The following is a 16750-nucleotide window of genomic DNA, read 5'->3' as shown; positions in this document are numbered from 1 at the left end:
CTCCTCGGTTGGCCTTGTCCTGGTTCTTCAAAGTCCGTTCTCTCATTTCCTTTTCTGTAGGAGAGAAGAGTGATTGAGCCATCGTGCTTTGCTTCCTTGTAGGATAAATTAGGATGCCTTTGACTTGTGGACCCTGCATCCTGTCTGCCTGTCCTGCTGCTAGAGCTGCAGAAACATCTCCAAACCCATCATAACTTGGATTTTTCCAATGACCCTTTGTTGAAAAGAAACCACATGCCCCTCTTTGAGTCCTGACATTCTCATGTTAGCATGCAGCAGCTCCATTGGCAGAACAGGATTATTGGGCACATTCACGGTTTTCAGTGTCAGGTTGGCACTTTGAAGGGGGGTGCCTTGGTTTGGAAACCAAGGTATAAAGAGCAGAACAATCCACCTGTTTGGCAAGACTTGGGCATGTTGGACATTCTTCAGATACGATTTTGACCTGTTGAGCCTGCAAGTGCTTGCTCTTCAAGTTCTGATGTGGACTGCCCAGGCTGCTTTTCTGGAGTGGGTCAAAAAGGTGAGCCTTTCTGAGGCTGTGATTGTTTTCCTAAAGTGTTAAACCAAAGTCGTTGCCAATCGACGCCACCGCGATTTCATAATTGGCTGTCCCTTTTCCTGTTCAATTTTGGAATGCCCGGCCCTGCCATGATTCAGGCCCCAAATGCTAAACTGACGCCAGCCTGCTGCATGGTTTGCTTTTCTACGTTTTTTTTTTTTTGAGCTGGTAAATGGCTGGCGTGATGTGCATACTGTATGTCTCGTGAAGACATCCCGCTTGGGCAGTGATTGATGGTTGGTGCTAGCAAAAGCCCAAGAGACATTCGGGCAGGTGGGCCCGAGTGCATGTGTCCATCAAAGGGCTACAGGTGAGTGCCATGGAGTTCTGACTGGCACGGTAGTCTTGGTGTATTTACATCTGCTGAATTAAAAGCACATTGCAGCTGAGCTGCCTCTTGTGAGGATGAGGTGCTAAGTGCCCTTCATCTTATGGTGACATTTTACTATAAAGCGTGAGCACACATGACAAGGCCTGATGCCCAGATTGTCATCAATGTTTTGGTGGGCGGTAAAAGCGTTTTGTTTTTTGTTGTTGTTTTTCCCCTTCTGTCTTTCCTCTCTCTCTAAATATGTCTTCCAAGCAAACATTTCTGCTCGTGTTTGAAAGATTTTAAAATAGAAGAGTCGCACGTGTTTCAAGATTTCACAGCACTGAACACCAATCACAACCCCGCAGCCGGTGGGATTGTACCAGTCGTATACAGAGAAATGAAAAGACGTCATCTACGCTCACCGGCCACTTTATTAGGTACACCTTGCCAGACGGCGGTGGACCCCGTTTTTTGGCTTAAGGACTATCGTAGTTCTTGGTGGCATCGATTCAGCAAGGTGCTGGAAAACATTCCTCAGGGGTTTTGCCCCATGTTGACATCACACAGTTGCTGCTGCTTGTGTCTCCTACACATCGATGATGCGGATCTCCCATTCCTCCAAATCCCAAAGGTGTGCGCCATAGGAGTGAGATTAGGTGACTGTGGAGGCCAGTGAACTCCCCGGCATGTTCAAGAAATCAGTTTGAGATGATCTGAACTTTGTCACGTGGCATGTTATCAGGCTGGAAGGAGCCATCAGAAGATGGTGGTCATAAAGGGATGGACATGGTCAGTAGTAGCACTCGGGTAGGCCGTGGCATTTAAACAATGCTCAGTTGGTACTGAAAAGGTCCCAAAGTGTGCCGTGAAAATATCCACCGCTGAGCCAAGGCAGGATGGATCCCAGCTTTCATGTTGTTGACCCCACCATCCGAATATCACAGCAGAAATCGAGACGCAGCAGACCAGGCAACATTTTTCCAATCTTGGGTGAGCCGTGTGAATTGTCGCCTCGGTTGCCTGTTCTTAGCTGACAGGAGTGCCACCCGCTGTGGTCTCCTGCTGCTGTAGCCCCCCATCTGCTTCAAGGGTCAACGTGTTGTGTGTGCAGAGATGCTCTTCTCGCGTGTGACAAGTGATTATTTGAGTTCCTGTTGCCTTTCTATAAGCTTGAACCAGTCTGGCCATTCTCCCCTGGCATCAATGAGGCATTTTCACCCAGGGAGCTGCCGCTGACTGATATTTTCCCTTTTCCAGACCATTCACTGGTTGTGTGTGAAAATCCCAGTAGATCAGCAGTCTGTCTGGCACTAATGCCCATGCCGCGCTCAAAGTCACTTCAGTTTCCTTTCCTTTTCCTGCCTTTCAGCAGGTCTTCTCCATGATGGCTGAAGGCCGAGTTGCTGCCATGTGATTGGCTGGTTAGATATTTGTGGTAACAAGCTGGTGTACCTAATAAAGTGGCCGGTGAGCGTATAAACCGTCATTAGGCAGTCGCAAGGAGGACTGCAATGTTGCAAATAAGACTTCAAGAAGGCAGACACAATGAATCCTGGGACCTACAGACCAATAAATCTTTCTTCTGTGTCATTAAGAATTCTGGGAACTGCTTGTAGTCGTAATTTGTTTCTTATTGTAAAGAACAGCCAGCATGGGGTTATGGGGGAGGGGGGCATCCTGGCAGTCGTCTTTTAGGTTGTTGTCTGAACCGACAGCTCCATCAGTTGACAGAAATGACTTGGACTTTCAAAATGCTGCGAGTCCGTCGTCCCACTCTGTTGATTAAGCGTCAACCCCAAACGTGGTAGACATTGAGGGGGTAACAACATACAAATCCGCATCTCGAGTCAGTGAAGCGGAGGGTCAAACGGCGTACAGATCTGGAGTGAGGTCATTAGGGGGTCCCTCACACGCCTGTAATTATGTTTATATTGATGACAATCGATTCTGGTGCAATTTGCACATGACAATAAAACTGGGCCAATGGCAGACACTAAGGAAGAAAATTCAGAAAGACCTGGACCAGCTTCAAAGCTGGGTGCCAACTTGGAAAATGCAGTTTATTATAGAAAAGTGTTGGGCAAAAAGGAACGTCAACTATAAATACGAGATGGGAGACACTGAGCTAAAATGGCAACCTCTTAAAAGGATTATGTTGTCACCATCCAAGCATGGGCAGCAGCTACTGTGTGCCACTTGAAGCTGTGCCAGCCAGAAGATTGCACCCCATATTTGGAAACTGCATGTTCTTATTTTGAAGCCAAATTACCACTAAACATGGAAACTCATTGATGGACGGTGCCTAAAAAAAAAAAAGCCTCCCTGCACTTTCAAAGTGGACGATAGCGGGTGCCAGGGTACCAGGATGGTGCTTTGGCAGGAGCTTCCTTCAGGTTTTTAGCCACAGTGCGTGCTGACATGGAAAGCAGTGCAATGTATCCTTTGTTTAGTGTTGTTTCCCTTTCTTCATCTTGGAACTGCCAGCGTGTTTTTAGGGAAGGGTGTGTAGCATTTTATTTACTTACATTGTCACCCATGTGTGCCTGAGGTTCACCATCAGAGTTACGCAATACCACTCTGGTACACAGGGGGGTGCTGTCGCCTTATGATTGCTCCTCTTCTCTTCATCTGATCAATTCTGGTCGGGTCGACACGCCAGCCACTGCTGTCCAAATGCTGACCGCTCAACAGAGCACTGAGCCACCCTGCACCTTGACATGCCATCATTTAAAGGGGCATCCCAGTGGGTGTCCCACCATTTCAATTTGTGGATTGTATATTCCCTCGGCCGGTGACAATATATAGATTTCGGAAGCTGCAATCTCTAGCAAAGGTGTTCCCAGGGAGTGTGCGCCCCCTGCTGGATTCAGACACGATTCACGCAAATAATTACTCCAAAATAGCGAGGTGTACAAGTTGATGCAAGTTTTGTCACAAAAAATAAACCAGGGGGCCACTTTCAGCAGGACCCCCCTTCAAGGCCCAAGGTGGAACCGTAAAGCTGAGGCTGCGCCTGCGCACACCAGGGCACGGGTATGGAGAGAACGGAGGGGTCAAGGGTTGGAAATGGGAGCGTGTGGGCGGGCACAAAGGATACGTCACGGAGTGTGAAATACGCTATACGGTTTAAGGGAATGCCTGATGCCAGCGTCCTCATTTCATTTCTGCAGAACAGCGCCATCTGCTGGGAGACTGGGTGCAGTGGCCCGACTTGGTCTTAATGAAGAGATGTCGCTGGTAACTGTTCAGTTTTTATCCATTAAAAGTATCAGAACCGTAGGGTTTCACATTGTTGTTCCATATTACACTCGATTGTACTTACATTTAAAAAGAATTTAATTAAAAAGAGCATTTAGTGTACATTAGAAGAAATGAAATGACCCAGATATGCAATGGGGTTAGGGGGGCTAAAGAAATCTCACCTTTAGCTTTTTCCTAATAAGACTTCAGCATTTAACTGTCTAAAACTTGAGAACATGGTGGCACTTCCAAACATTTCCATTCCTGGAGGTGGTCCGCCAAACGAAATGGCCAAACGTGGGACTTTGTCGCTGAAGTGGACCCCAGTTTGTGCAATCCACAGCAAGACCCTCCTCCCAGGGGGTCAAGCACATTAGGGTGGCCGTGTCGTACGCTGGTGGTGGGTGGACTCTGGACAACTCGCTCTCATGGAAGGAATCGAGCGTTCCAAGTCAGAATCATCGATCCAACATACACAAGTGGGCACAAGAAAAGGGTGAAGAAGAACAGACACGTGACAAGTTGTGCGACGGCCATCTCAAAGTCCCGAATGGGACCCCATGAGGATGTGGTGGTGGGCCTGTGACAAGCAGAAGGCTGTGGAGGGAGGGTCCAGTGGAGACCCATGGCACCAAGGGGGTTATTACTTTCTCACAACAGCCGTTGTGTTGACGATAAAAGATCCCCATAATTGGGGGGGGGGATCGGGGGGCCCTATATGTGAACACATTGTGTCCTCTGACAGCTCTCCTTCATGCATCACCTCCGTATCTCATGACACAAGATAGCCAACCGGTTAGTCACACCTCTTCTGAATTGTGAAGTGGAGAGCCATGTGCTGCCAGGATCCTGAGCCCCTAATTACAAAAGGCGACCCCTCTGACCGACTACACCAATTACAAGGCAGGCCTTGCTGCCCCTCTCAGCTCTCCCGGCCAACTTGGTTTTTGTCCTGGTTTGTCGTTCCTCACGAATATCAAATTAATTCTGAAGTTGAAAAAAGTCAATAAAGGCTTTGGGGTACCAGTGGGGTCCCCGTTTATTTTTTATAAAAATGGAATGTGGGTATAATTGCTCCCAGCGGACAGCCCACTACTTAAAAATGTCCGCCCCTCCTTCCTGCTGGGACATCAGACCAGGGATCGTCATTTGGGTTTTGCTCTATGGATGCTGCTATAGGTGGGGCTTAGTGGCCCAATACGTATACTGGACTGAATCTTTTCTCTGTTGGGGGGCTATGACACTTTTGTGTGCCCTTGAATTTTGTCCCCTCAGTAGCTGTGACCCTGCCCCCCCCCCACCTTTTTTTTTAGATAGCCAGTGTGACACAATACACAATGTGAGAATACAAAGTGACCTCACATGGGTCTGGACAGCGGGTGGACAGCTGGGCACTATGAGCAGGTGTCTCAGGTGGTGCCAGGCAGTTTGGTTCTTCTACTGGCTGAGGACTTTGAAGACAGCTGGCCGGTGCTCTTGGCCAAGATGATTCTAATTCAGTCTGGCGCCATGCTGGGCAGCTGAGCAGGTAAGTGGCTGAGATGGGCCTACACAGCCGGGGTCTTTTAACTGAGTTTGGAGAGCTGGACCCCGAAAGCATCTGGGATAGCATTTGGACAACTGAACAGTTCTGCTGATTTGGGGGTCTTCAGTGCAGCTAAGTTCTTCTAGTAGCTGAGAAGTTTCTGGCATTTCCAGCTGCCCAGATGGGCCTGGCTGGTGGTTAAGAGGGTTCTGGACCTTGCTAGTGGCCAGAATGACTCTAGACAGCCATCTTCTACTTGTCTTGCATAATTTTGGGCAGCTGGACACTCCTTAAAGTCCACTAAGGATAGGCACTAAGGGGATTCTGGATAGCTGGATACTCAAAACACCGGAAATGGTTTTGGGCACCTGGGCAATTCTACTAGCTTGGATGATTTTTCTGCATTAATAAGTTCAACCTGTTCTGGATGGCCGGATACTCCTAAATCCTGAGAGGGGCTTACACCACTGGGCTCTCTTACTGGTTTTGGAGAGCTGGACGGTTCTGCTGTCTTCTGTATTTCTGGGCAGCTAAGTTCTTCTAGTAGATCAGAAGGTCCTGGCACTGCCAGCTGTCGTGATGGACCTGACTGGCAGTTTTTTTTTCCACCTGTTGGGATAGTCCTGGACATCTGACTCAAGACAGCCATCTTCGACTAGTCTTACAGAACTTTGGACAGATGGACACTTCCTAAAGCTGCCCTGTCCTGTTGTGTAGGCACTAAGGGGTTTCTGGACAGCTGCTGGAGTGATTTTAGGACAGCTGGACACTCAAAACACCTGAAATGGTTTCGGGCACCTGGGCAGTTCTGCTAGCTTGGACGATTCTTCTGCATTAATAAGTGCAACCAGTTTAGAAAGTTCTGGATGGCCGGAAACTCCTGGTGCAAGCAGTTAAGAGAGTCCTGGACAGCTGTCCATTGCTAGTGGCCAGAATGATTCTAGACAGCCATCTTCTACTAGTCTTGCATAAGTTTGGACAGCTGGACACTTCTTAAAGTTGGCCTGTCCATTGGAATAGGCACTAAAAGGATTCTGGACAGCTGGACCCTCAAAACACCTGAAAAGGTTTTGGGCACCTGGGCAGTTCTACTAGCTTGAACAATTGTTCTGCATTAATAAGTTCAACCAGTTTAGAAAGTTCTGGATGGCTGGACACTCCTGGTGCCTGAGAGGGGCTTACACAGCTGGGTTCTCTTACAGGTTTTGGAGAGCTGGACCCTAAAGCAATTGAAGGAGTTTTGGATATCTGGACAGTTCTGCTGCCTTGTGTTCTTCTGAACAGCTAAGTTCTTGTAGTAGCTGAGGCGGACCTGGCACTGCCAGCTGCCACGTTAAGAGCTAGTGGCCAGAATGACTCCAGAGTGCCATCATCTACTAGTCTTGTAAAATATTTTGGATTATTGGACACTCAAAGCGCCTGAAAGAGTTTTGGGCAACCGGACAATTCTGCTGATTTGGACTCTTCTGGACAAATAAGTTCAGCCAGCTTAGAAAGTTCTGGACTCTCCGAGTGTCCAAGACGGGTCTTGGGGGTGGTCGGCTTCTTTGTAGCATTTGCACCCTGGAGGACGGCAGACCGGCAACCACAGCACATCTAACCGGCTAAAGTGTGGTCACCCCTCTGCCCACCGCGTGCGGACCCTCGTTTATTCTTCTCTCCTGCGCGCTCCTGCTGACGTGCGCCTTTTTTTGTTTTGGAAGGCAAATCCTTTTTGTTCCACTGGACGGCCCTGAAAAGGGTGGGATAAAAGGACATGACTGTGTGCCCGGGGGACCGTCCTACCAACGGTGGTGGGCTGCAAACCCCCAGCGGAGTCTCCATGGGAGCTCTGCACAGTCTGGCTGACACACATGTCATCTCTCCCAGGGTTCTCGGTTTGCCATTTTGCTTGACCCTGTAAGCCATTGGGGGGGGGGCCATGAAGGTGGTCCTGATCTCATCCTCTCCCGAGCGCAAAAAAACGCTGAGCTCAGCCTCAGGGGCCCGTGGGTGTCGGTCAGAGGGGACGCTCACTTTAATTAAATTCCGCCTCGCTGTTTACTTTAGCAGCTGCAAAGATTCCTGAAGTGGCAGGAAAGCCCAGACTGGTGACAGCCAGCAACGCGGTGAGACGCTGAGGGACTCGGCGAGGGTCTCTGCAAGCTGGGCACGGCTCCACGGTGCCAAACCTGGACGGCATACTGGCAGTGGGGTGGTGAACTACACAGGTAAGGACTTTACAAAACTGGAGGCAAAGGGCGCAAGTGGGGGCTGACATTGACATGGCATGGTGAAAGGCGCTATAAAATAACGAGGGGTTTCCTTGTGTGCTTCGTTAACATTAACACATGCAAGTATAAAAAAGGTAAAAGTTAGCACGAGCATTAAAACTTCATGGCAATCTGTACGTGCGGCAATAAGGCCACTAGACATCTGTCTGTTATATAGTGCCTTTCACGTCTGCCATGTACATAGATAAATAGACATGAAAGGCGCTATATATTTATCTAAGGTAAGGACAATACAGAGGGGGCCAACGTGCTGTGTGCTGATTAGACATCCATGTAAGAATTTCACTGGACAATATGCCCCCCTGCCCCATGGTGGCCGTGCCACATCATGGTGGCACACTGGTTAGCGCTGCCCGATAGATCCCGCCCCATGGGTATAAATGAGGTGCCCGGTAGCCATTCGCGTGGTGTGCATGTTATCTCCGTGTCTGTGTGGGTTTTGTGCCACACTCGTGTAGATCGTTGCTGGTTTCCAGATGGTCTCTGTGTGAGTTTGGGGGTCACTGGTGATCTGTGAAGGCTCCTGCTTGGTGACCCCCGCTCCCCCACCACCAGGTGATCCAGAATTGGATTACGGAGGTTTTGAGAAAGTCAGCTGATGACATTTTATATTTTAAGTAGCTCTTTTAGGGTGGTGCCCACTGTGTAAAATCAGCACTGCTTCGTTTCCTTTGAAATGTGATTGATGTCACTGGTCGTATTCTAAAAATAAAATGTAAATGCTGAGCCTGTTATAAAAGAGCTGAGCTGTGAAAGGCGCTATATAAAACAAACACAAATTCTCCAGTAAAGCCCTGTATGGGAATAAGGCACTATGTAAAAAATAAGATCATCATATATAATAAAAAAAAAAATTGTCGTGTCTTCTACTCGATTGACTTGGAACATTGTTTGGGGAAGGCGCTATATGAAAAAAGATTATCTGTATTCAATAAAAGAAACAATTGTCTTCTACTCTTGTTTAACTTAACACATTTTATGGGATAGTGCGGTTTGTGAAAGTCGCTATATAAATGGAAGAATGACTTATAGTATTGAGGGGTGGCATGGTGGGGCAGCGCTTAGTGCTTCGTCCTCACAGTCCCCGGGTCCTCACTTCAGATCCTCTTTCAGTTGTCGTGTGCGCAGTTTACATGTTCTCCCCCGTCCGGGCAAACTGTGTGTGTGTGTGTGTCTGTCTGTCTGTCTGAGTGTGTGTGTGTGTGTGTGTGTGTCTGTATGTCTGTCTGTGTGTATCTGTGTGTCTCTGTGTGTGTCTGTCTGTGTGTGTGTGTGTCTGTCTGTGTGTCTGTGTCTGTGTGTCTGTCTGAGTGTGTGTTTCTGTGTGTGTGCATCTATGTGTGCCTGTCTGTCTGTCTGTCTGTCTGTCTGTCTGTGTGTGTGTATGTGCGTGTGTGTATCTGAGCGCGTGTGTGTGTCTGTGTGTCTGTCTGAGTGTGTGTGTGTCTGTGTGTATCTATGTGTGTCTCTATGTGTGTTTCTGTCTGTGTGTCTGTCTGTCTGTGTCTGTCTGTGTGTGTGTTGGTGCTCAATAGGAAGTAATCGCAGGAAAACTCGTTGAATGTGACAAAAGCTGAAGTTCTTTTCTCCTGGGGGTGGGGAGTGAGTGGGCCACTGAGCCCCCTAAAGCCCACGTCACATTAGACACCACTTACAGTGATTTTCATTCACCAACTTCATCAATATAATCTTAGCCAGTGGGAGGCATTCAGCCGGGGGGCTCCCGTGAAGAGCGGTCATGTAGTGGGACATACCCAACGAACTGAGACCACCTGGCTCTTATGAAAGCAAACAGGTGGGACTTTCTCGTTAGTCAGAGGGTGGGGTCTGGATGTGTGACAAAAAGCATTCAGCCAGAAGTTCAATGCACAGAAAGCAGGAATAAGCACCCTGCGTGTTCTGAAGCCCCCAAACAGAAGAGGGGCTCGTCTGTCTGATGTCTCGTGTGTTTTGTACTAAAACAGAATGGAAAAAAGGAAAAAGAGCAGACCACCACAGCTGTTAACCCTTCATGTAGCGCCGGCTCAGCCAGGCAGCACGCTATTGGCCATCAGAAAAAGAATAAAACCTTGAAGAGGGACAGGCAGGGGCACGAGGTGCCCATGTTACCACCTGGTGCTGGTGGGGTGGGGATACCTCAGAGGACAAGGGACAGAGACAAGGGACCTCTCTAGAGATGGAGATATAGAGAACATGGACCTTAGGGGATGAAAGGCTGAGAAGAGGGGTCTCTGATCCCAGGAGGCACAGGCAAGCAGCCTCATGGGATTTGGAGGGCACAAGGAGATTGGCACATCAGGACCAGGGGCAAGGAGACTCATGGGAGTTTGAGAGCAAGCGCAGACCGGGGGTCTCAGAGAAGACAGAGAGCAGAGCAGCAGGAACATCTGAAGAGGAGAGGCAGAGATGAGAGGAGTCATGGCAGCTGGAGTGGATGAGGAGAAGGGTCCTAGAGCAGGAGAGGTGGGGGAAGAGGGTCCCTGGAATGTCTGAGGACCGGGAAAGGTGGACCACAGAGGTAGATGGGCAGCAGCAAATGGTGCCACCTGACTCAGAGAATATAAGAAGAGAAGCAGAGGAGAGACACAGACGAGGAACATCACTGGACAGAGGGGCTTATGGGGAGTCAATGAGACATGAAAAGGGGTCTCAGAGGCCAAGTCAGGCTGCTCTTCAGCCAAAATACACAGAAATGTTAAAGAGAGAGGAGGCGCCACTGAGGCAGAGACGTGTCGCAGAGCTAGCGGTGCAGGGGCCGCTCTTCACTGCTTCCCGCATCAAATACGTGACGGTGGTAAAGAGTGGGGGTGCCACTCAGTCTTCTCAGATCTTGACACAGGACACTACTCCAGAGGTGGAGAGACTGGTATCTCTGCAGCCCAGAGCCTCCATGCTGGAGCTCCATGGAGGTGGAGTTGACTTGTTGGACATTTGCCATTATTTGAGTCGGATAACAACCCCCCACTAGTGTGGAGCCCTGGAGGTCTGCAGCTGGACTCTTTTGGGACCCATTCAAGTCAGCTCCACCTATTTGGAAATCCAGTCTGGAGCTCAAGGTAGGTGGAGTTGACTTACTGGACAGTCGTCATTATTTCAATCAGATTAATCTCTCACATCCCCAATCTTAACCATAGCGCAATCGGGCAGATGTTTGCAGATGCACTCTGTTGGCACTCATTAGCGTCAGCTTCACCTACTTGGAGCTCCACAGTGGAGGTTCCAGGCTGCAGATATAAATACTTGGCTTGGGAGTCTAATATCTCTGCAGTCCAGAGGCACCACCATCCAGGAGCTCCAAGTAGGTGGAGTTCACATACTGGACAGTTGTCATTGTTTGAATCAGATAACCTCCCACAATCTAACCTTAACCATAGCATAACTAGGGTGGAGCCCTGGAGGTCTGCAGCTGGACTTTATTGGTATCCATTGGAGTCAACTCCGCCTACTTGGAGCTCCATTTTGAAGGCTCTGGGCTGCAGAGATAGGAGACTTCCAAGCCAAGTATGTTTTTCTGCAGCTCGGAGCCTCCACACTGGAGCTCCAAGTAAGTGGAGTTGACTTACTGGACCGTCTTCATTGTTTGAATCTGATAACGTCCCACAACCTTCATCTTAACCACTGTGTAACCGGGTCATCATGTAACGTCACTGCCATGTAATGCAAAGTGACACTGGATGTCTGCAGCTAGACTCCCCATAGTCTTTATTTTATTTATTTATTTATTTATGAGACTGATATCTCTGCAGTCCAGAGCCACCACCACCCCGAAGCTCCAAGTAGGTGGAGTTGACATACTGGACAGTCGTCATTATTTGAGTCAGATAACCTCCCACAATCACCACAGTGTAACTGGGCGGAGCTCTGGAGGTCTGCAGCTGGACTCTGTTGGTGTCCATTGGAGTCAACTCCACCTACTTGGAGCTCCAGAGTGGAGGCTCCAGGCTGCAGAGATACTACCCATACCTGGAGCTGAGAGCAGATGCCCAAGCAGACTTCAGGATGGAGCCTGGTAGTTCAGTAATGTCAGATGTCCAGGACTTGCATATCACAGCGCCACCTCCTGGTTGCCACCTTAATTGTCTCCCTGTTATAGGAAGCTTCTTTCTTTCTTATTGTCTCTCACTCATCTTTTTTTATTTTCATTTTGTTTTTTTCCCCTCCTCTGATTCTTTCTGGAGGTCTTCTCGCGCCATCAGCCACTGGACATGGACACCTGGCCAGCTGACATAAGGCACAGACGCAGGAGAAGCCCTTTAGTAGAGTGGTAAGTACTGGGCAAGGGGGCCATTCCTTGTTCTTTGGGACAGCGATGGTGGGGCTAATCGTTTGGGGTGGTCATTTAATGCTCAGTAGGGGAGGGGGTTCTGATCAGGACTTATTCTAGTGGGGGGGCAGTTTTTGGAAGACTCATTTTTGCCTGTTCTGCTCAGTGCCTAAAGATGTGGGGTGTAAGCAGCTTGTCCTGTGCCCTCGGTCGTGCTGGCAGCAGTGGCACCCCCGCTGGACGCCTTCTCAGTTTCCCACCCACTCTTCATGTCCGCTCCATCCTGACTGACTCTTCTCTGTCCTGCAGGCCTCAGGCATGGAGCACCATGGGACACCTTGACCTCCAGAAGGGCAGCTGGGCCGACAGGGCGCTCCGTGACCGTACCAACTGGACAGAGAAGGGCAGCCTGGCACCAGTGACACATTGGGGGGTTGGTAAAGAAGGTGGGAAGGAGGCAGAGAAAAGGAGCAAAAAGAAAAAAGACGGAGGAAAGTGGGCAAGCTGGCCACATCCCAGTCTTGGACCAGAGCGGAGAGCTAACCACCTGCAGCCATGGTGGCCAGCAGCCCTAGGAGTGGCAGAAGAGCTGCAGAGCCAATGGGGTCGTCCGCCAGGCTACATGCCCCCACCTCCTTATAGCGCCTCTCACAGGACGGTAAGACAGAAGTGCCCGGAACCGAAGAGGAAGCGAGACCGGACAGCACAGGCACAGCGTCAGGGAGAGCAGGACCCTCTGTGGCTGGGCGCTGCCCTCTGGAGGCCAGATAGGGTGAAGACCAGCCAAGAGAGACAGCAGCCATACGACTTCATCGATGGCCCATCGAACTCGGGAGCCTTCAAGAACGGAGACTCCGTTTTCTGCCTGGTGTCTCGGCCGAGTGACAGCAGCACCGAGGTCACCCAACGGCCGGCCAACAGGGAGGTGGACAGCAAAATACACAGGCAGGCAGGCCCACCAACCAGGGTGACCAACGCCCAGGAGCTCCACCAGAATATCAGGCGGATGGAACCTTGGGACACTCATGGGTCCTGGGGAGACTCTAGTGAGAGATACTGGGGTGCCCCCGGCCCAGGGGAGTCAGGTGTAAAGTGGGGCAGATGGCCAGAGTGGACAACCAGGTCAAGGGGGAGAGCCAGGACCACGGAGGAGGAAGGAGGGGGAGGGGCTCCAAGGGAAGCCACAGTGGGGTCACCGACCAGGGCTGAGAGCAGGGCATCATGGGAGTTGGACGGGAGGGCAAGAGGAGCATCATGGGAGTTGGGGAGAAGGGAGAGAGGCAGACGAGGAGCATCATGGGAGTCAGATAGCAGGGCAAGAGGGGCGTCATGGGAGTTGGAGAACAAGGAAAGAGGCAGGCGAGCGGCATCATGGGAATCGGACGGCAGGGCAAGAGGAGCCTCATGGAGGTCAGATATCAGGGGATCTGAGCAGCAGCATCAGCCTACCTCAGATAAGAATAAAACCTTAAAGAGGGACAGGCAGGGACACGAGGCGCCCATGTTGTCACCCGGCGGGGGAGGCACCTCAGAGGACAAGAGACAGAGACAAGGGACCTCAATGGAGATGGGGAGACAGAGAACATGGACCTTAGGGGATGAAAGGCAGAGAAGAGGGGTCTCTGAGCCCAGGAGGCACAGGCAAGCAGCCTCATGGGATTTGGAGGGCACAAGGAGATTGGCACATCAGGGCCACGGGCAAGGAGACTCATGGGAGTTTGAGGGCAAGCGCAGACACCGGGTCTCGGAGAAGACAGAGAGCAGGGCAGAAGGAACATCTGAAGAGGAGCGGCAGAGACAAGAGGTGTCATGGCAGCCGGAGGGGATGAGGAGAAGGGTCCTAGAGCAGGAGAGGTGGGGAAAGAGGGTCCCTGGAATGTCTGAGGGCCGGGAAAGGTGGACCACAGAGGTAGATGGGCAGCAGCAAATGGTGCCACGTGACTCAGAGAATATAAGAAGAGAAGCAGAGGAGAGACACAGACAAGGAACATCACTGGACAGAGGGGCTTATGGGGAGTCAATGAGACATGAAAAGGGGGTCTCAGAAGCCAAGTCACAAGGACGAGGGACCTCAAGTGTGCCAGAGGGCAGGGGAAACTTAGAGGAGCAAATGCAAGGCAGAGCGGCCCCCGCAGAGACCCTGAGACCAGACAGGCAGGGGCAACACAGAAGAGGCTCACCTAAGGCTCACAAGAGGGTCCCGTCCACCAGCCAGAAAGGTCAAACTCAGGCCCCTGACCAAGTTGACGAAAAGATCAAAGTCACCAAGGCGGAGTGGCGCATCCCCGAAAAGAGAAGGGCCAGCGGTGAGACAGAGGAGCCCATCTGGGTTATTGATGCCACTCGTGTGCTCGTCAAGGCAGAATTCATAGTCACCCCAAACAGGGAGAGAGTTCACTATTTGACTCCGGCCACTCAAAACACCACAGGCCCAAAAAACAAGAATGGCCGTCTGAAAGAAGACACCATAGTCCTGCACCCTGGAGGAGCCTCAAAAACTCCACCCGTTCAGGAAGACCTCCAGAACCAAACACCAAGGGCCTTAGAGAATGATCTTCAGGAACAGCCTGAGGGGTCAACAGCGTCCACCAATGGCCGGCCCATCATGCAGCCTACCTGTGGTCAACCCAACATAAGGCCAAACAATGGCCAGCCCATCATAAAGCCCACCAATGGCCAGCCCATCATGCAGCCTACCAAAGGTCAACCCAGCATAAAGCCCACCAATGGTCAACCCAACATAAAGCCCACCAATGGTCAGCCCATCATGCAGCCTACCAATTGTCAACCCAATATAAAGTCCACCAATGACCAGCCCATCATACCACCCACCAATGGTCAATCCATTATAAAACCCACCAATAGCCTGCCCATCTTACCTTCCACCAATGGTCAGTGCACCTTAAAACCCACCAAAGGTCAACCCAGCATAAAGCCCACCAATGGCCAATCCATCATAAAGCCCACCAATGGTCAACCCATCATACAGCCCACCAATGTCCAGCCCATCATAAAGCCCACCAATAGCCTGCCCATCTTACAGCCCACCAATGGTCAACCCATCATAAAGCCCACCAATAGCCAACCCACCATAAAGCCCACCAATGGCCAATCCATCATACAGCCCACCAATGCTCAAGCCATCATACAGCCCACCAATGGCCAGCCCATCATACAATCCATGAAGGCAGCTGAGAACTTACCTGGTTCTCCTCTTCCTAGTCCCACCATGGAGATCTGTAGGGGCAACGAGACAGAGGAAGATACAAAGGGGCCCGAAGGGAAGGTGGAATGGAAAGATGGAGTCAGCCTGGACAAGGAGACACAAAGAAGTCCATCGCTGGAGCCCACTCAGGCATTGGCTCAGTTGCCACCCCTAGCCTCCCATGCTCTGCACAACAAGGGGTCACCCACGTGCCCCAGCTCCATTCGGGATGCTGTGAACAGGATCCGCAGACATACAGCACCGGATTCTGATACTGAGGAGGAAGATGTGATGGACTTGTGGGAATCGGTCGTCTCACAGAGCAGATGCCAGGATGCTGAAGATGCAATGTCCTGCAGCAGCTCAGATAGCCAGGGCTCCAGGGAAACAGTCATCGTAAGGGGGACAGCTGGACGAGATGAGGACATCAGTGACAGTGACGGAAGTGAGCCGGCAAAGTCCTGGGAGCAGGAAGGACAAGCGAGTGAAAGGGACACGGATTCCAGTGGGGCTGTGGGGGGGAGTCATCTCAGCATAGACATGGAGCCCACAGAAGAAGTTGTCCCAAGAATCCTTTGTGGAGCATCAGAATGTTGGACCAAAAATCCTGAGGTCAACGATGAGGACCTACGTGGGTCAGCGAGTCCTAGGAGCCGAGAGCTGAAGAAGGAGCCGGAAAGTAAGCTGAGATCGTCCCTGAAGGAGGGGGCGGAGCCTGAGAGATGGGCACAGTTCGAGCCAATCAAAGAATCTCTGAGCACTAGGGGGGTGGGGCCTGTGACTCCGGGCACCCACAATGAGGAGGTGAACCCCAGCATAATGGAAATCCTGCAGGAAGTGAGCGCCGCACAGGTGGCACTGTTTGGCAGTCAATGAGGCACAACGGCTCACGTGGTGACCTTCTGGAAGCCTTCACCCAAAACCAGAGCACATGATTACGGGCACAAGCCCAAGAAGTGAGCTGTGAACCGGAGCTCCACCTGTATAATGAAATATCTGTGAGTCGCACCAGTCCAAGGTTGTCACCTTCCTGTCTGTGCTGTCCATCACGAGCCTGCGTTTTATGAAATGGATGAATGGAAACAGCTTATCTTTATGCTATGCTCAGTCTTTATAGCACCTTGACTCCATTTTGAAAACCCCTTCAAGTGAGATGCAGGGGGTTGGGTCAAGAGTTAATCCCAGATGGGTCACCCGTTCATCATGAGATCCCAGTGACACAGCTGCATATGAGTGATGCCAAACTACCAGTCAGTCTGTGGCCATCCACATAAGTGCCCCCCAGTGCCAGTCACTCCTCAGTACTCCACACTGAGACTTGCTAACAACGCACAGATGTCCCCGAGAACCATGAGGGCACAACACCTT

At 50.8% G+C, this 16750-nt stretch overlaps 2 protein-coding genes across 2 annotated transcripts in view; both read left to right on the top strand.

The window, feature by feature from the left end:
- The window catches only part of LOC120524852 (5'-AMP-activated protein kinase subunit gamma-1-like), a 33310-nt gene extending 30829 nt beyond the window's left edge, over nucleotides 1-2481 (top strand). The window contains exon 12 of the mRNA XM_039746643.1: nucleotides 61-2481. Coding sequence (XP_039602577.1) covers nucleotides 61-77 — 17 coding nt within the window. The 3' untranslated portion in view covers nucleotides 78-2481. The remainder of the gene's footprint in view (nucleotides 1-60) is intronic.
- A 5240-nt stretch (nucleotides 2482-7721) lies between these two features.
- On the top strand, nucleotides 7722-16258 carry LOC120526425. The gene is made up of 4 exons (XM_039749598.1): nucleotides 7722-7850; nucleotides 12092-12177; nucleotides 12487-14879; nucleotides 15096-16258. The coding sequence occupies exons 2-4, from the start codon at nucleotides 12119-12121 to the stop codon at nucleotides 16256-16258; spliced, it is 3615 nt and encodes a 1204-aa protein (XP_039605532.1). The 5' UTR covers nucleotides 7722-7850; nucleotides 12092-12118.
- Nucleotides 16259-16750: the final 492 nt, after the last annotated feature.

The sequence above is a fragment of the Polypterus senegalus genome, chromosome 3 (assembly GCF_016835505.1).
Source record: "Polypterus senegalus isolate Bchr_013 chromosome 3, ASM1683550v1, whole genome shotgun sequence".
Classification (NCBI taxonomy): Eukaryota; Metazoa; Chordata; class Cladistia; order Polypteriformes; family Polypteridae; genus Polypterus; species Polypterus senegalus.
The sequence above is the reverse complement of the archived record's forward strand: the minus strand, read 5'-3'. Positions and strand labels throughout refer to the sequence as shown.

Excerpts from the sequence above, each read along its gene's own strand:
- LOC120526425 (XM_039749598.1), top strand. The coding sequence starts at position 12,119 with ATGGACACCTGGCCAGCTGACATAAGGCACAGACGCAGGAGAAGCCCT. Across the intron at positions 12,178-12,486 it reads AGAAGCCCTTTAGTAGAGTG|GCCTCAGGCATGGAGCACCA; the intron begins GTAAGTACTGGG and ends TCTGTCCTGCAG. Across the intron at positions 14,880-15,095 it reads CATCATGCAGCCTACCAAAG|GTCAACCCAGCATAAAGCCC; the intron begins GTCAACCCAGCA and ends AACCCACCAAAG.